We start from the raw sequence: 17772 nt of genomic DNA, 5'->3' as shown, positions 1-17772 counted from the left end.
ACGGGGATTGCAGGTCGGCGTGGACAAGGGGCCTGTTTCCATTCGGTATCTCTAAACTAAACTAAACATAGTGATGTGCAACATTGGATATGGTAAAAGCTAGCAACGGAATATTCTCTGAACAAGCCTGAACACACTTCAGTGGTAAGACAGGACATAATGAAATTAAGAAAATAAAATTATGGGATATACATTCCAATGGAGAGTCATAGTCATACAGCCATAGAGTCAGACAGCATGGAAACCAGCCCTTCGGCTCAACTTGCCCATGCCGACTAAGCTACCCCATTAAAATCAGTAGTGTTTGAAGGATCAGAACTGAAGGAGCACAAGGTTCTGAGAGTTGCAAATCGGAAGACTAATCCATTTTCCTCCAGTCTCTGCAAATTCATCTGTCTATCTTCAAACACTACTGTCGTATCTGTTTTCCCCACCATCCCAACCAGCACGTTCCAGGTATCCACCACTCTGTATGAAAAAAAAACTTGCTCTGTACATCTTCTTTAAATTTTCTCATCTGACCTTACAGCTTTGTCTTCTAATATTTGATATTTCCACCCTGGAACCTCTGACTGTCTATGTTGTTCATAATTTTTTTAAACTTCCATTGGGTCTCTTCTCAGCCTCTATCATTCCAGAGAATCAATCCATGTTGTCCAACCTCATAGCTAATACCCTTTAATCCAGGCAACGTTTTGGTAAACCTCTGCACCCTCTCCAAAGCTTCCACATCCTTCCTATAATGGGCTGACCAGAACTGCACACAATAAAAGACAAAATTCAGGGACCCTTCAGAGCAGTGAGCGCTGAGCCCAACCCTCACCACTAAGAATAGACACCACCACAGAGATTGGTAGATTCATGATTAGTACCGTTATCAGGGGTTATGGGGAGAAGGCAGGAGAATGGGGTTAAGAGGGAAAGATGGATCAGCCATGATTGAATGGTGGAGTAGATTTGATGGGCAGAATGGCCTAATTCTGCTCCTACAACTTATGAAAATAGATCCAGTACTCAATGACTACATCTCATTTCAATGTTGTATAAAGACCACCAAACAGCAGTAGGGAGGTTGGGGATAGCATCGAGCAGGAAATTAGGGATGGGTGTAGCAAAGGTACAGTGGTTATCATGGGTGACTTTAATCTACATTGGGCCAAGCAAATTGGTAACAGTGTTGAAGAGGAGGATTTCCTGGAATGTATATGGGATGGTTTTTTAAATCAATATGTAGAATAACTGACTGGAGGGCAGGCCATCCTAGACTGGGTATTGTGTAACGAGGAAGGGTTAATTAGCGATCTTGTTGTGCAAGGCCCCTTGGGCAACAGTGACCATAATATAGTGGAATTCTGCATTAGGATGGAGAGTGACACAGTTAATTCAGAGGATAGGGTCCTGAACTTAAAGAAAGGAGACTTTGAAGGTATGAGACGGGAATTGGCTAGGATAGACTGGAAAATTATACTTAAAGGGTTGACAGTAGAGATGCAATGGCAAAAAATTTAAAGATGAATTCCAGAAATTGTTCACCACTGTCTGGCGAAAAAATAAAACGGGGAAGGCTCAACCATGGCTGACGAGGGAAGTCAACGATAGTGTTAAATCCAAGGAAGAGGCATTTAAAATGGCCAGAGGAAACAGCAAACCAGAGAACTGGGAGAAATTTAGAACTCAGAGGAGGACAAAGGGGTTAATTAAGAGGGAGAAAAAAGCTTGCGGGGATATAAAAACTAACTATAAATGTTTCTTTAGGTATGTAAAAAGGAAAAGATTAGTGAAGATGAATGTAGATCCCTTACAGTCAGAGATAGGTGAATTTATAATGGGAAACAAGGAAATGGCGGAAACAGTTAAATGAGTACTTTGGTTCTATCTTCACTAAGGAAGACACAAACAATCTCCTGGAAATACTAGGGAATCGATGATCTAGTGGGAGGGAGAAACTGAAGGAAATCCACATTAGTCAGAAAATGGTGTTAGGTAAACCATTGGGACTGAAAGCAGAAAAATCCCCAGGGCCTGATGGTCTGCATCCCAGAGTACTCAAGGAGGTGGCCCCAATGTGGATACATTGGTGATCATTTTCCAATGTTCTCTTGAATCTGGATCAGTTCCCGAGGACTGGAGGGTAGCCAATGTAAATCCACTTTTTAAGAAAGGAGGGAGAGAGAAAAGGGGAATTATAGACCAGTTAGCCTTACATCAGTAGTGGGGAAGTTGCTGGAGTCGATTGTTAAAGATGTTATAGCAGCGCATTTGGAAAGCAATGACAGCATGGATTTATGAAGGGGAAATCATGCTTGACTGATCTTTTGGAATTTTTTGAAAATATAACAAGTAGAATGGATAAGGGAGAGCCAGTGGATGTGGTGTATCCGGACTTTCAAAAAGCCTTTGACAAGGTCCCACACAAGAGATTAGTGTGCAAAATTAGAGCACAAGGTCTTGGGGGTAGGGTATTTACATAGCAATGTTATTGTACTTGCATCAACTACTGCCTCTGGCAGCTCGTTCCATACACCCACAACCCTCTGGGTGAAAAAGTTGCCCCTCGCGTTCCCATTAAAACTTTCCCCTCGCACCTTAAACCTATGTCCTCTGGTTCTTGATTCCCCTACTCTGGGTAAAAGACATTGTACATTCACCCTATCTATTCCCCTTGTGGTCTTAGACACCTCTATAATATAATTTTGCAGCCTCCTGCACACTGAGGAATCACGTCCTAACCTGCCCAAGCTCTCCCTATAGCTCAGGGCCTCGCGTCTTGGCAACAGCTTGGTAAATCTTTTCTGCACCCTTTCAAGCTTAACAGCATCTTTCCCATAACAGGGTGACCAAAGCTGAACACACGCTCTAAATGTGGCCACGCCAATGCCTTGTCCAACTGAAACATGACCTCCCAACTTCCATACTCAGATGTCCACTGATTCTTGATTCCCCTCTTCTGGGTAAAAGACTAAACCTGCCCATGTCGAACAATGTGCCACATCTACACTAATCCCACCTGCCTGCATATGGCCCTTATTCCATTAAACCTATCTTATCCATGTACCTGTCTAAATGTTTCTTAAACTTTGTGATAGTACCTGGCTCAACTACCTCCTTCGGTAGTTTGTCTCACATACCTACCACACTTTGTGTAAAAAAGGTTACCCCTCAGGTTCCTGGTCAATCTTTACCCTCCTCAACGTAAAGCTATATCCTCTGGTTCTCAATCCCCCTACTCTTGATAAAAGACTGCATTCATTCTATCTATTCCCCTCGTGATTTTACACTTCCATAAGATCATCCCTCATCCTCCTGCGCTCCAAGGAATGTAGTCCTTGCCTGCCCAACCTCTCCCTATAGCTCAGGCCCTCAAGTCCTAGCAACATCCTTACTTAGAAAGTTATGTGTGAGGTCTTTAGTGGCTACGCCAAAGCAGGTGCAAAGACTGGTGACGATAGGGAGGTGGGAACGTCTGATCTCAGTAATGATGCCGATGTGTGATGAGATCATCACTGAGTCAAGTATGAATCCCGAGTGTAGAAACAAAGAAATGCAGATGTTGGTTTATACGAAAGAGAGACACAAAGTGCTGGAATAACTCAGCGGGTCAGGCAACATCTCTGGAGATAAAGGATGGGTGACGATTCAGGTCGGGACTCTTCTTCAGAAGAAAGTTCCTAACAGTTTGCTTCATTCACAACACATTTGACAAAAATGATTGATGGGAACAAAACGTAATTGCTGGTGAGTATCGTTCCAGTAAAATGTTTCAGTTAAATGCCAAGTCTACTCGTTAATTGGAAATCAAACGGAGAAGCCACTTCCACTTGGATAGCTTACAACCCAACGGCATGGACATTGAGTGGAAACAAGGAACTGCAGAAGCTGGTCTTCAAAAAAAAGACAAAATGCTGGAGTAACTCGGCAGATCAGGCAGCATCTCTGGAGAACATAGATAGACAACATTTTGGGTCGAGACAATTCTTCATACTGATCCTTGTTCACCATACATATCCATGTTCTCCAGAGATTTTGCCCGACCCGTTAAGCAACTTGTGACTTCTTTTAAGCATGAACATTGAATTCTCCAATTTCAGGTGACTAAACAACCCCCCTATATGTTTTCTCCCCCCTTTCCTGTGCCCCACCTGGACGTGGACTTATTTCTCCACTACCCTTTCCCCCCCTCCATCTATATACCTTCCTCTGGCTTCACAATTCATGCCTCTTCTATTCTATCTCAAACCTTTTGTCATTTCATCTCTGCTCTTGTCTACCCATCTGCCAATTAAACCCACCCCCCCCCCCCTCACCAGTATCCACCTATCACTTGCCAGGCTTTGTCCTGCCACACCCCTCTTCCAGCTTTCTTCCCCCTACTCCATCATTGGAGACCCTCGGACTATCTTTAATCGGACTCTACTGGACTTTACCTTGCTCTATATGCTACTCACTTACCCTGTTTCTGCAGACTGTGGATGGCTTGATTGTAATCATTTCTAGTCTTTCTACTGACTGGATACCACACAACAAAAAGCTTTTCACTGTACCTCGGTACAGGTGAAGTTAAACTAAACTAAACTCAACTGTCTGAAAAGGGGTTCCGACCTGAAAAATCGCCAATCCATTCTCTCCAGAGATGCTGCCTGACCTGCGTTAACTCCAGCATTTTGAGTTTTTTGTTGAAGAGGCCACTGTAATGTTTTTCCATTTTCTACAACAGTTCTTCAGACTCCCCGTGACAGCAGTCACACGTAAGTCTACTGGAACATTGTCACTAAAGACAAGATCAAGAGTTCAAGGTGGCGCGTATTAATTTCTTAATTTCTCAATGAGTCAGTGTCTGTATTTATTAAAGGTAGCTACAAGTTTGCTCTTGAAATGTACCCAAGAAAGAGTTCAACAATATTTTCGTGTGTTGAAATTCAAATTAAAATGCTGTTAAAATTCGTTAAGCTTAAAGACAGGGAAGGTTATGGTGGGACCAGTGTAGGTGGGGCATGTAGGTCGGCATGGACAAGTTGGGCTGAAGGGCCTGTTTCTGTGCTGCATGACTTGGTGGCTCTTTCAACGATATTTCCAGAGAGTTCTAATAATCAAAGTAAATTATGTTCAAATCAAATGTTCAAAGGTTTATGAGCTGATTTAGAAAAGCATTTAGCAAACATTTCTAAAGTAGGTGAAATGTGTAATATTCTTAGGCCAAACAGAACCATTAATTTTCAGGAGGTTTATCCTGCTAAATAAAAAACCATCAGATCAGAGACATGCACAGCAATAGAGAGGATGTCTGGTCCACTATGTCAATGAGGGCCAAAAATTATTTACAACCAGTATGAGGATCCCATGATGCTCCGAGCAAAAAAAAACAAAATTTGCCCAGCACATCTCCTTTAAACTTTTGCCCTCTCACCGTAAAGCTATATCCTCTAGCCTTTGATAGCCTTTCTCACCGTCTGCATTTCCCCAATTTTCCTGTTGTCTGCCAACTTACAAACCAACCCATCTACATTTACGTCCAAAAAGACAGAATGTGCTGAAGTGACTCAGCAGGTCAGGCAGCATCTCTGGAGAACATGGATAAGTGACATTTTGGGCCTGAAGAAGAATCCCGACCTGAAACGTCACCTATCCATGTTCATTACAGAAGCTGCCTAACCTGCTGAGTTACTCCAGCACTTTGTGTATTTGTTGGTAAACCAGCATCTACAGTTCCTTGTGTCTACATTTAAGTCCAAGTCGTTTATATATATTGCAAATAATAGAGGTGCCAGCACCGATCCTTGCAGAACACCACTGGTCACAGACCTCCAGCCAGTATAATACCCTTCCACCGCCACCTTTGTCTTCTACGAGTAAGCGGGTTCTGAATCCAAGCTAAAAAGTCAGCATGGATGTCACTTTCACTTCCAAGGTGCCAGTCCACAGCCTTGTAGATCATGGTTCATCAATTGCTCACCAGATACATTGTGAATGCAATGAATTCTGTCTCACCCGCATTTCAGACAGTGTATTGCAGACCTACATAGGGCTGCACAGTTGCACAGCTAGTGGAGTTGCTGCCTCACAGCGCCCTGGTTCGATCCTGACCTATCAATGCGGCGTTTGGATGTTCTCCTTGTGACCGCGTGAGTTTCCTCCGGGTGCTCCGGTTTCCTCCCATGTCCCAAAGATGTGCGTGTTTGTAGGTTAATTGACCCCCCTGTCTTTGGTATAAACCAACATCTACAGTTCCTTGTTGCTACATAGAACTAGTCTGAGCGGGTGATTGATGGTCAAAGAGGACTCACTGAGCTGACTGGCCAGTTCCTGTCCTGTATCTCTACACTAAAACTAAACTGTTCAGGCATGATTTCAGGTCTCATGGACACATTCACATCTCACAAAAGGGACTGATATTTTTAATCTCAAAAAAGTAACGTGTATATTACCGAAGATGAAGGTGGGAAAGAGGAATGATACTGACAATGTTAAAGGTGGTGGAATTGGATGTCCAGACCACCTGACAGATCATTTTACTCAAGATTTATTCTGGAAAAGTGTAATTGAGCAAAAATTTACTCCCAACTTGCGAAATGTGTGTCGGAACAAAAACGCTATAAGCCTTGGCAGATTCGGGAAAATTATTCAAGGAATGCCGAGAATGTTTAAGGGTCTATTTAAAGAGAGTAGATTAAAGGGAGGGATTTAGCATAACTTTAATAACCAATGATCAGGTCCAGAAAATATAGTTTACAGTAAAGGTGAAACAGCAGATGTTGTTTAATGGAATTTAACATACGCAAGACTCAACGTTATATCTTGCACTGAATGTTGTACATTTTATCCTGTATCTGTACAATGTGGACGGCTTGATTGTAATCACGTACAGTATTTTCTCTAACTGGATAGCACACAAACAAAAGCTATTCACTGTACCTCGGTACACATGACAATAATAAACAAAACTACTGCACAATATTCAGGAGAAAAATGAATTGCTGAATGTTATGAGTATGGATTCTCAGACATATGCAGCAATAGAAATGTTGCCAGTGTTACCTTTGACAATGGAATAGATTTTCCTCCCCACAGTGAATAAACAATGCCTGCTATTGATCAGACATAAACTTGCCCACAGGGAATTAGCACCAATACCACTGCCATAAGAAATCTACTTTATTGTACCACGTCCTTAAAAGCTGTTACAAAAATAAACAAAAATAATCAAAGCTCAAAATGCCCAGCAAATCAAGCAACCTCTATACTGGTAGTTTAGTTTAGTCTAGTTTATTGTCACATGTACTGAGGTGCTATAAAAAGTTTTTGTTGTGTGCTAACCAGTCAGCGGAAAGACATGATTACATTGGAGCTGTCCACAGTGTACGGATACATGATAAAGGGGATAATGTCTAGTGCAAAATAAAGCTCAGTAAAGTCTAATAACAGGAAGTCCAAGGGTCACCGATGAAGTAGATGGTAAATAATTGTTGATGGGGTTGTTCAGTTGCTTGATAACAGCTCGGAAGTAACTATCCTTCTATGACTTAATCTTTGTGTTGATTGATTTTGATATGTGCATAACCTCCTGTTATAGAAAATTGAGTTATGAAGACAATAATGTTAATAAGGGGGAAAGTGGTTTGTGGACTAGAGAGTTTCAGACTCGCAATAACAAAGTTAGTTTTCCCCCAGGATTTAAAAAAACAAAAGGTATTTTCAATAGCTACAAGTTTATTTTTGTGACTGCACGCTTAAAATACTACAGGCTGCATGGTACATTACTTAACAGAGTGTCATTGTACAAGTGTCAATAGAAGTAATATCTTGTTAATTTCACTGGTTAAAGTAGCAACTGTGTTCTTAAGAGAGATGTGGTGTCTGATTATTGTGGAGATGTTGCATGGAAACAGTTTTTTCAACAAATCTGTTTTAGTACAAGACAGCTTTTTAAAAGGTTGTCAACTTCCAAGGTAACTTTTAAGTTGTTCTAGTTCCCAGTCAAAATCATGTTACAACTCAATCAGCCTGCGTAATACAAATAATATTCCCTAATTGTTGTATCCAATTTGTGCAGTATGGCAGAGCTGTACAGAGCTCTGTTTTTTTTACTTACTAGAATCTGGACCTTGCTCAAAAGGCCCTCAAATCCTGGCAATATCCTCCAAAATCCTCTCTGCACTCCTTCCAGCTTAATGACAAACTTCCTAAAGCAGGGTGACCAAAACTGAAACAATACTCCAATGGCAGCCTCACCAATGTCTTGTACAACTGTAACATAACATGCCAACATCTATTCTCAATACTCTGACTGATGAAGGTCAATGTACCTAAAGCCTTCTTGACCACCCTATCTACCTGTGATGCCACTTTCAGAGAACTATGTACCTGAACTTTTATTTTTAGTTTTAGAGTTCCAGCACGGAAACTGGCCCTTTGGCCCATCGGGTCCACATCGACCAGCAATCCCCACACATTAACACTACCCTACACACACTAGGGACAATTTTACATTTACACCAAGCCAATTAAACTACAAACCTATACGTCTTTGGAGTGCGGGAGGAAACCAAAGATCTCGGAGATAACCCACGCAGGTCACGGGGAGAACATACAAACTCCGTACAGACAAGCACCTGCAGTCAGGATCTGACCCGGGTCTCTGGCGCTGTCGGACAGTAGCTCTACTGCTACAACACCCTTTGATCCCGCATGGTATAGTTCATATGCAGTGTTTTTAAAACTGCATTCATTCAGAAAATCAGAGAGTATCACTGCACTCCAGGCTTCTGCCTTGTTGATAGTGGAAAGGCTTTGTGTTTTTAAGAAGGCGAGCATTTATAGCAGGATACGTAGTCTCTGATCTGCCGCACCTGGTATTTATGTGGCGAATCCACTTGAGTTCCTGGCTAATGATAAACAGTAAGTTGTTGATGGGAGGGCTGGCATCTCATTGAATGTTAAGCATATGTGGTCAGATTTTATGTTGGAGGTAATCACTGTCTGTTGACTCTCTGCTATAAATGTTCTTTGCCACTTATTAGCCAAGGCCAGAATGTTTTATTTTTAAGTGAGATACAACATTGAAACAGACCCTTCAGTCCCATCGAGTCCACACCAACCATCGATCACCTGTTATCAGGCTTCTGAACAGTCCTTCCATAAGCTAGGGTACTGTCCAATTCACCTCTACCCCATTGCAGACATTGGACTTTGTCTCTGGAACTGGTGTGCTACAATGCTGAGAACTCTATTCTGCAGAATTCTGAGAACTCATTCTTCCCCTTTGCACTTTCCCCTATGTACTTGAGTTTGACGATGTTGTATTTATGTACAGTATTATCTGATCTGTTTGGATAGCATGCAGAACAAAGCTTTTCACTGTACCTCAGTATATGTGACAATAATAAACCCAAACCAATGAACAATAAAAAATACATTAAACTGCCTTTAGTTAATTTGAAAGCACCTCTGTACACGTGGCAATAATAAACCTAAACCAAAATCAAATTATTGCATTAAAGTAAATGGAGCTTAAATTGAGGGCAAGATACAGATAGTATGCAGCTCAGAAAAGTAATGGAAGGACCAGGAGCAGAGTAAGATGTCCTCAAAACAACTGCAGTGCGCAGGGGGAGGCATGGGTTTTAGCTCAGTCTGTTTTCCTACATTAGTGATATTTAAATAGAAAAAACTTTTTTTTTTGGAAAATAAATTTTTCATTTACCATTGCTGTCGCCTTGACGTAGGTGTTCTGACTGTCCAGGTGACACTTCCCATCGTGAGGTACAACGATACCTGCCAACTTGCTGTCCATCCCAAAATGTGTGTCAGCATCACTCACAAATACCAGCAGGTGCAAGGATTCATTTCGCCAACCAATCTTTTGCTAGAATACAGATTTGTAAAATATAAACGTGGCTGTCATAACCAACTAATATTTCGAACCTGTGAAACTTTGGTGTTAGTTTGAGAATGGTGTTTTAGTGTAGAGGACTTGTGGGACATTCCATTTGAGCTCTGTTTGATTCATCCGAGTACAAAGTCTTGTTGCACTGAGGACTTCGGGCTTTGAACATTCTGTACGAACCGGGAGATTAATTTAGTGCTACTTTATTGTCACATGTACCTAGGTAGAGTGAAATGCTTTGTTTTGTTCCCATACAACCCGGTAAATCATACAGCAAACCTCACCTCGGCAGTACACAAGTATCGCTTTTGTGCTTATGTATGGTGATCGTTTTGCTTAGCAGTATGCAAACAAAAAGTATTTAATTGCACCTCGGGGCACTTGTTAATTGGTGCACGTGAACTTGTTCAACTCTTTAGAGACACAACGCGGAAACAGGCCCTTTGGCCCACAGAGTCTGCACTGACCAGTGATCACCCCACACACTAGCACTATCCTACACACAAGGGACACTTTACAATTAGTGTAGACGGGGCATGTTGGTTGGCGTAGGCAAGTTGGGGCAAAGGGCCTGTTTGCACGCTGTATGACACCATGACTCTAATGTCATGGTTACGTTTCAGGACATGTGACAATTAAACACTCTTGAATCTCTTTAAATCAATTTTCCCTTCATGCACCTCATTCCCACAACTGTAATTTACCTTGCATACAGATGCTTGCATACCTTGCATACAGATCTGTATTTACCTTGCATACAGATGCTTGCAAGATCGCGTCAAATCCTCCTTCCGGAGTGTCCACGTTTGCCGAAATTTGTTGATTTTTAACAACTTCGTTAAACTTTGTGGTGTCTTCAGTCAGTGAAAGCATGTGTTTATAGCTGAATGTAGGTAAACAGTATACATCGACATCCCTGTTTTAAAAGAGTCACAGTACATATAATTGTCTTCTAGCATAATTGAACCCGATGTGTCACAGGTTTTGGAAATAATATGAATTTCACATTGCATTAATGTTAGAAGAGCATGTTGGAGACAAGTGATATAATTTGAGAACAAGGAACTGCAGGTTCAGATTTACAAAAGAAGACACTAAGTGCTGGAGTATCTCAATGGACCGGAAAGGATCTCTGGAGAACATGGATAGGTAACGTTTCGGATTGGGACCCTTCTTCAGACTAATTGTGGAGGGGGGTGGGGGCTAATGGAAGCAGGGGGGGAAAAAAAGACAAATTAGGGCTGGCCTCTAATGACCTCAGGCAGAGTGGTTCCCCAAAGGGCCGATTGTTGCAAACTGTGGAACTCGTTAACTAATTTTCAATCGAGGAAAGGTGGGGGGGGGGGGGGGGGGGGGGGGGGGCAGGGAGGTGTGGAGTGTTTGTATAAGTCATCGAAAATTAGAGAATTCAATGTTCATACTGCTGGGTTGCAAGCTAGTAGTTGTGGTAGTGGTTGTAATCTTTCCTTTTGAATGGATGGAACAAAACAAAAAGCTTGTTGCAGTACCTCGGTACAAGTGACAATAATAAACTAAAGTAAAATTAAACTAATCAATTAACTAATGTAGGCATTTTCATCAAATATAGTCAGAATTCAGAATATACAAGGGATTTTCTAAATGTATTTTTAAACCTATTCTGTAAATATATATTTAGGTAGTACCTAATAGTGTGAAAAGCTCAGTTTCAGAAGCCCCACATTATTTGCCCAAAATCAAGCATAAATTCCAAGGATTTACAACTAGAGGTTTTGAGTCGTGGTCGTGAGCAAACCTTGATGTACTATTAAGTTTAGTTTAGAGCTAGAGTATCGCAACAGGCCTAGTTTGGGGCGGCACAGTGAGGCGGCAGTAGAGTTGCTGCTTCACGGCACCAGAGACTCGGGTTCAAGTCCTGACTATGGGTGCTGTCTGTACAGAGTTTGCTCGTTCTCCCTGTGACTGCGTGGGGTTTTCTCCAGGAGCTCCAGTTTCACAGAAACATAGAAACAGAAAAATATGTGCAGGAGTAGGCCATTCGGCCCTTTGAGCCAGCACCGCCATTCAATATGATCATGGTTGGTCATCTAAAATCAGTACCCCGTTCCTGCTTTTTCCCCATATCCCTTGATTCCGTTAGCTCTAAGAGCTAAGTTTAACTGTTTCTTGAAAACATTCAGTGAATTGGCCTCCACTGCCTTCTGTTGCACAGAATTCCACAGATTTACAACTTTCTGGGTGAAGAAATATTTCCTTATATTGCTTACCCCTTGTTCTTAAACTGTGACCGCTGGTTCTAGACTCCCCCAACATCGGGAACATTTTTCCTGCATCTAGCCTGTCCAATCCTTTACGAATTTTATATGTTTCGATAAGATCCCCTCTCATCCTTCAAAATTCCAGTGAATACAAGCCCAGTCGACCCATTCTTTCATCATATGTCAGTCCCACCACCCTAGGAATTAACCTGGCGAACCTACGCTGCACTCCCTCAATAGCAATTATGCCCTTCCTCAAATTAGGAGACCAAAATTGCACACAATACTCCAGGTGGGGTCTCACCAGGGCCCTGTACAACTGCAGTAGGACCTCCTTGCTCCTAAACTCAAATCCTCTCGCAATGAAGGACAACATGCCATTAGCTTTCTTCACTGTCTGTTTTACCTGCATGCTTACTTTCAGTGACTGATGTACAAGCACACCCAGGTCTCGTTGCACCTCCCCTTTTCTTAATCTGACACGATTCAGATAATAATCTGCCTTCCTGCTCTTGCCACCAAAGTGGATAACCTCACATTTATCCACATTATACTGCATCTGCCCACTCACCCAACCTATCCAAGTCACCCTGCAGCCTCATAGCACCCGCATCACAGCTCATACTGCCCCCTAGCTTTGTGTTATCCACAAACTTGGAGATGTCACATTTAATTCCCTTGCCAAAAAGTTCTCTATCCATGTCAATACCCTGCCCCCAAGACCATGTGCTCTAATTTTGCACACTAATCTCTTGTGTGGGACCTTGTCAAAGGCTTTTTGAAAGTCCAGATACACCACATCTACTGGCTCTCCCTTATCCATTCTACTTGTTACATCCTCAAAAAATTCCATATTAGTCAAGCATGATTTCCTCTTCATAAATCCATGCTGACTTTGACCGGTCCTATCACTGCTTTCCAAATGCGCTGCTATAACATCTTTAATAATCGTCTCCAGCATCTTCCCCACTACCGATGTAAGGCTAACTGGTCTATAATTCCCCATTTTCTCACTCTCTCCTTTCTTAAAAAGTGGAGTTACATTCGCTGCCCTCCAGTCCACAGGAACTGATCCGGAGTCAATAGAACATTGGAGAATGATCACCAATGCACCCATGATTTCTAGGGTCACCTCCTTGAGTACTCTAGGATGCAGACCATCAGGCCCTGGGGATTTATCTGCCTTCAGTCCCAACAGTTTACCTAGCACCATTTCCAGACTAATGTGGATTCCCTTCAGTTCCTCCCTCCCACTAGATCCTCGGTCCCCTAGTATTTCTGGGAGATACTTAGTGAATACTTAGTATAGACATTAGTGGATACTTAGTGTCTTCCTTAGTGAATACAGAACCAATCTCCCAGAAATACTAAGGAAGACACAAACAAAGCATTCGTTTAACTCTTCTGCCATTTCCTTGTTTCCCCATTATAAATTCACCTGTCTCTGATTGCAAGGGACCTACATTTCTGTTCACTAATCTTTTCCTTTTTACATATCTAAAGAAGCTTTTACAGTCAGTTTTTATATTCCCGCAAGCTTTTTTCCCCCTCTTAATTAACCGCTTTGTCCTCCTCTGTTGAGTTCTGTATTTCTCCCAGTCCTCCTGTTTGCTGCTTCCTCTGGCCAATTTATATGCCTCTTCCTTGGATTTAACACTATCCTTCATTACCCTCATTAGCCACGGTTGAGTCACCTTCCCCATTTTATTTTTTCACCAGACAGGGATGAACAATTTCTGGTCTTTAAAACTTTGCCATTGCATCTCCACCGTCAACCCTTTAAGTATAATTTGCCAGTCTATCTTAGCCAATTCCCATCTCATACCTTCAAAGTCTCCTTTCTTTAAGTTCAGGACCCTAGCCTCTGAATTAACTGTGTCGCTCTCCATCCTAATGCAGAATTCCACCATATTATGGTCACTGTTGCCCAAGGGGCTCTGCACAACAAGATCGCTAACTAATCCTTCCTCATTACACAATACCCAGTCTAGGATCGCCTGCCCTCCAGTCAGTTATTCTACATATTGATTTTAAAAACCATCCCATATACATTCCAGGAAAGCCTTCTCCTCAGCACTGCTACCAATTTGGTTGGCTTAATCAATATGTAGATTAAAGTCACCCATGATAACTGCTGTACCTTTGTTACACGCATCTCTATTTTCCTGCTTGATGCTATCCCCAACCTCCCTACTGTTATTTGGTGGTCTGTATACAACTCCAACAAGCGTTTTTTGCCCTTGACTATTTTGTAATTCTACCCATACCGATTCTACAGCATCCAAGCTAATGTCGCTCCTTGCTATTGCATTAATCTCTTTAACCAACAATGCCACCCCACCTCCACTTCCTTTCTGTCTATCCTTCCTGAATATTGAATACCCCTGCATGTTTAGCTCCCAGCCTTGGTCACCTTGGAGTCCTGTCTCCGTAATTCCAACTATATCATATTCCTTAACTACTAACTGCATATTACATTCATCCACCTTATTACGAAATGCTCCTTGCATTAAGGCACAAAGCTTTCAGATTTGTTTTTCTTATCTCTTCTACCTTTTGCTTCTGTCCTCCTTTTATGGCACTCTGTCTCCTTGCATTGGTTCCCATCCCCCTGCCCTGTCAGTTTAAATGTGATCTTTTCTACACTCTCTTTCCTGTTAACTGTATGCATACTTGTTGACTCCACCCCCCCCCCCCCCCCCCCCCCCCCCCCACCTCCCCCCCCCCCCCCCCCCCCCCGTCCACCCCCACTGTTTAGTTTAAACCCACCCACGTAGCACTAGCAAACCTGCCTGCCAGAATGTCAGTCCCTCTCCAAATAAGGTACAACCCATCCCTTTTGTTCAGGTCACCCCTGCCACAGTGTTCTAGAAATCTAAATTCCTGCCCCCTGGGATTTCTCCAACATTCCAAAGACGTACAGGTTTGTCAGTTAATTGGTTCCTGTAAATTGTCCCCAGTGTGTAGGATAGTGCTAGTATCAGGGGTGGTCGATGGTCAGTGCAGACTCGGTGAGCCGAAGGGCCTGTCCCCACACTGTATTTCTAAACTAAACTAACCAGGGGAACCTTCTTCCCTGTGAATGTTCAAACTAACAGCAGTGACTTCTAATGATTCCAGGCTGATGAAGGGCCCTGACCCGAAACGTCACCTATCCTTGTTCTCCAAAGATGCTACCTGACCCGTTGAGTTTCTTCGGCACTTTGTGTCTATTTTTAGCAGTGATTTTAAGGTTAAACGACAGAGACTTTTTTTGAACAGTCACTTGAATTTGCTTTGTTGGTTACTGTAGCTTAACAGTTTAGTTTAGAAATACAGCACAAAAACAGGTTCTTTGGCCCACTGAGTCTGTGCCGACCAATGATCACCCATATACGATTCCTATCCTAGGGCCAACCTAGGGACAATTTACAGAAGCCAATTAACCTACTAATCTGCACGTCTTTGGAGCGTGGGAAGAAATCGGTGCATGCAGAGAAAACCCATGCGGACACAAGGAGAATGCATAAACTGTACAGACAGCACCTATAGTCAGGATCAAACTCGGGTCTTTGGCTGTGAGGCAGTGGCTCTAATGCTGCGTCACTGTACCACCCCATCAACAGTAGGGTTTGTTTTAGATTTAAATGCAGATCTGTAAAAGCGGGTCTATTTGGGAACAGGATAACCAGGTAACCTTAATCACGAAGCAATCTTTGCAAACGTTACTTGACATTTTAATATCTCCAGCTACAGACAGGAATTCTACATGGATATTAATAACAAAATCAATTGCTTACCGGCAGGGGTTGTTTATGTCAACGGGACTTGTTTTGATAAAAGGAGATACGGGCTTGTCTACGAACGCTCCAAAGCCTAGTTTAAAGTTGCTGGTTAATTTGGCCATCTCTCTGGACAGAGAGGAGCCCAGTTCTTTAATTCTGGCCAAGTCATCGATCATAGAGGCAGAAAGGTCCATGAGATAGTAAAGATCAACGGGATAATCTTCAGCCTGGCGCACATCCATTCCAAAAGTTACTGGAACACCTGACAAAAAATATATGTTCACATAATAAACATAATGGTTTATATATTAAACCGATATCCAAAAGGATGGTAAATCTGTGGAATTCATTGCCACAGATGGCTGTGGAGGCCAAGACATTGGGTGTTTTTAAAGTGGACGTTGATAGGTTTTTTATTAGTATGTGTGTCAAAAGTTACGGGGAGAAGGCAGGAGAATGGGGTTTTGAGGGGAAAACAAATTAGCCATGATCAAATGGCAGAGCAGCCTCGATGGGCTGAATGGCCTCATTCTGCTCCTCTGTCGTATGAACTTATGGAAAGACCAAGTGTGGGACGTTTGATTGGTCAATATACTAATAACTTTATTACCTGACCGACAATTATATTTTCATCTATTAAAACCGGAAGTAAACATTATGTTTAATGTATTAAATGTTCACATCCGAAAGACCAACTATGCCGTGTCTGATTTGGTCAATATACTGACAACTCTATTACCTGATTGAAAATTATATTTTCATATATTAAAACCAGAATAATTTGACTTATGTTTTGCTATCCTAGTGAAATAGGCCCAGAATTGTTCTCCCTCTTCCCACAAGTCCAGTTTTGAGTGAATATGGTACAATTTACATCCAATTATTTGTTATACGTCCACCACTGATTTTCCATCACCCTTGTTTCCAGAGCCTTGCTGGATTATCCGTTTAGCTGGACTAACAGATGTCATGGCCTCCAAGAGGAGTCAAATGGTACCGGAACATTCTGCCTAGGCCGCTGATGAGCCAAGATACCAGCTCGCAAAGTCGGCTATGGGAACAGATCTGCCAGCCATGGCCGGGCCAAAGTTCCAGAGCCCCGGCCGCAGGGGGCTAATTTGACCCGACAATCAGCCATCGAACTCACAATGTGGTCAGAATATTTTCAGGAGGACCTCTGGGGAGGGGAGGGAGGGGGGGGGGGGGGGAGGATTTCAAGGATTAATAAGGTGGAAAATTGGTGGTAGACCTGTATTAAATGAGATAGTCCCGGCTTAGTCCGTTTAATAGGATGCTCTGACATATTTTGGGGTATTTTAACGCACTATAACCAGACATTGAGGCTTCTGTGTCATAAGGTACACTGTGCCAAAGCAGTGGGGCAGGGGAGTGTGCTTTCAGTATTGCCATTTAAAGCTCTGCCCACCGTTCATTCTTGACGTTCCCCTTCACTCAACGTACCTGGACGCAGATTCAGAACAAGTTTCTGGGGAGACATTTGGACCCTTCTCTCGTCCCCCGTCTCCCTGCTCCAGCTTAAAGTCTCGTTCCTTATCACACGAACGTGGCTGACGGAGAACTCGATAAAATCCAGGGAACATCCGCGATGCAAGAGGTCGCTGGCAACGTCGCACCTTCCTCCAGAATTTAAATCGACACTGAAGTCCTAAAATAAATAATTGTCATTTCATGGCTGCGTTGTAAGATGGCGCCCAACCCAGGCGACTTTCTGCGTGCTGGTCCCAGAAGTGGATCTGTAATCACTCATTACAATCGCTCCCCTCTTTTAAACATCTACTCCAACAGCAGCATTTATTCCCTTTATCCTGTATCTGTACACTTTGGGCAGCTCCATTGTAATCATGTATAGTCTTTCCGCTGACTGGATAGC

The 17772-nt window shown here is 42.6% G+C and overlaps 1 protein-coding gene across 1 annotated transcript in view; it reads right to left on the bottom strand.

Annotated features, from left to right (window-relative positions):
* itgb6 (integrin, beta 6) overlaps window positions 1-17419 on the bottom strand; it is a 56024-nt gene extending 38605 nt beyond the window's left edge. Inside the window, exons 1-4 of the mRNA XM_078404502.1 lie at window positions 17343-17419; window positions 15897-16143; window positions 10631-10796; window positions 9698-9859 (exon numbers count right to left, since the gene is read on the bottom strand). Of these exons, the coding sequence (XP_078260628.1) occupies window positions 9698-9859; window positions 10631-10796; window positions 15897-16143; window positions 17343-17379 (612 nt within the window). The 5' untranslated portion in view covers window positions 17380-17419. The remainder of the gene's footprint in view (window positions 1-9697; window positions 9860-10630; window positions 10797-15896; window positions 16144-17342) is intronic.
* Between the last annotated feature and the right edge of the window lie 353 nt (window positions 17420-17772).

Source organism: Rhinoraja longicauda, chromosome 8, assembly GCF_053455715.1.
Source record: "Rhinoraja longicauda isolate Sanriku21f chromosome 8, sRhiLon1.1, whole genome shotgun sequence".
Taxonomy (NCBI): Eukaryota; Metazoa; Chordata; class Chondrichthyes; order Rajiformes; family Arhynchobatidae; genus Rhinoraja; species Rhinoraja longicauda.
Note: the sequence above shows the minus strand (reverse complement) of the source record. Positions and strands in the feature narration are given on the sequence as shown.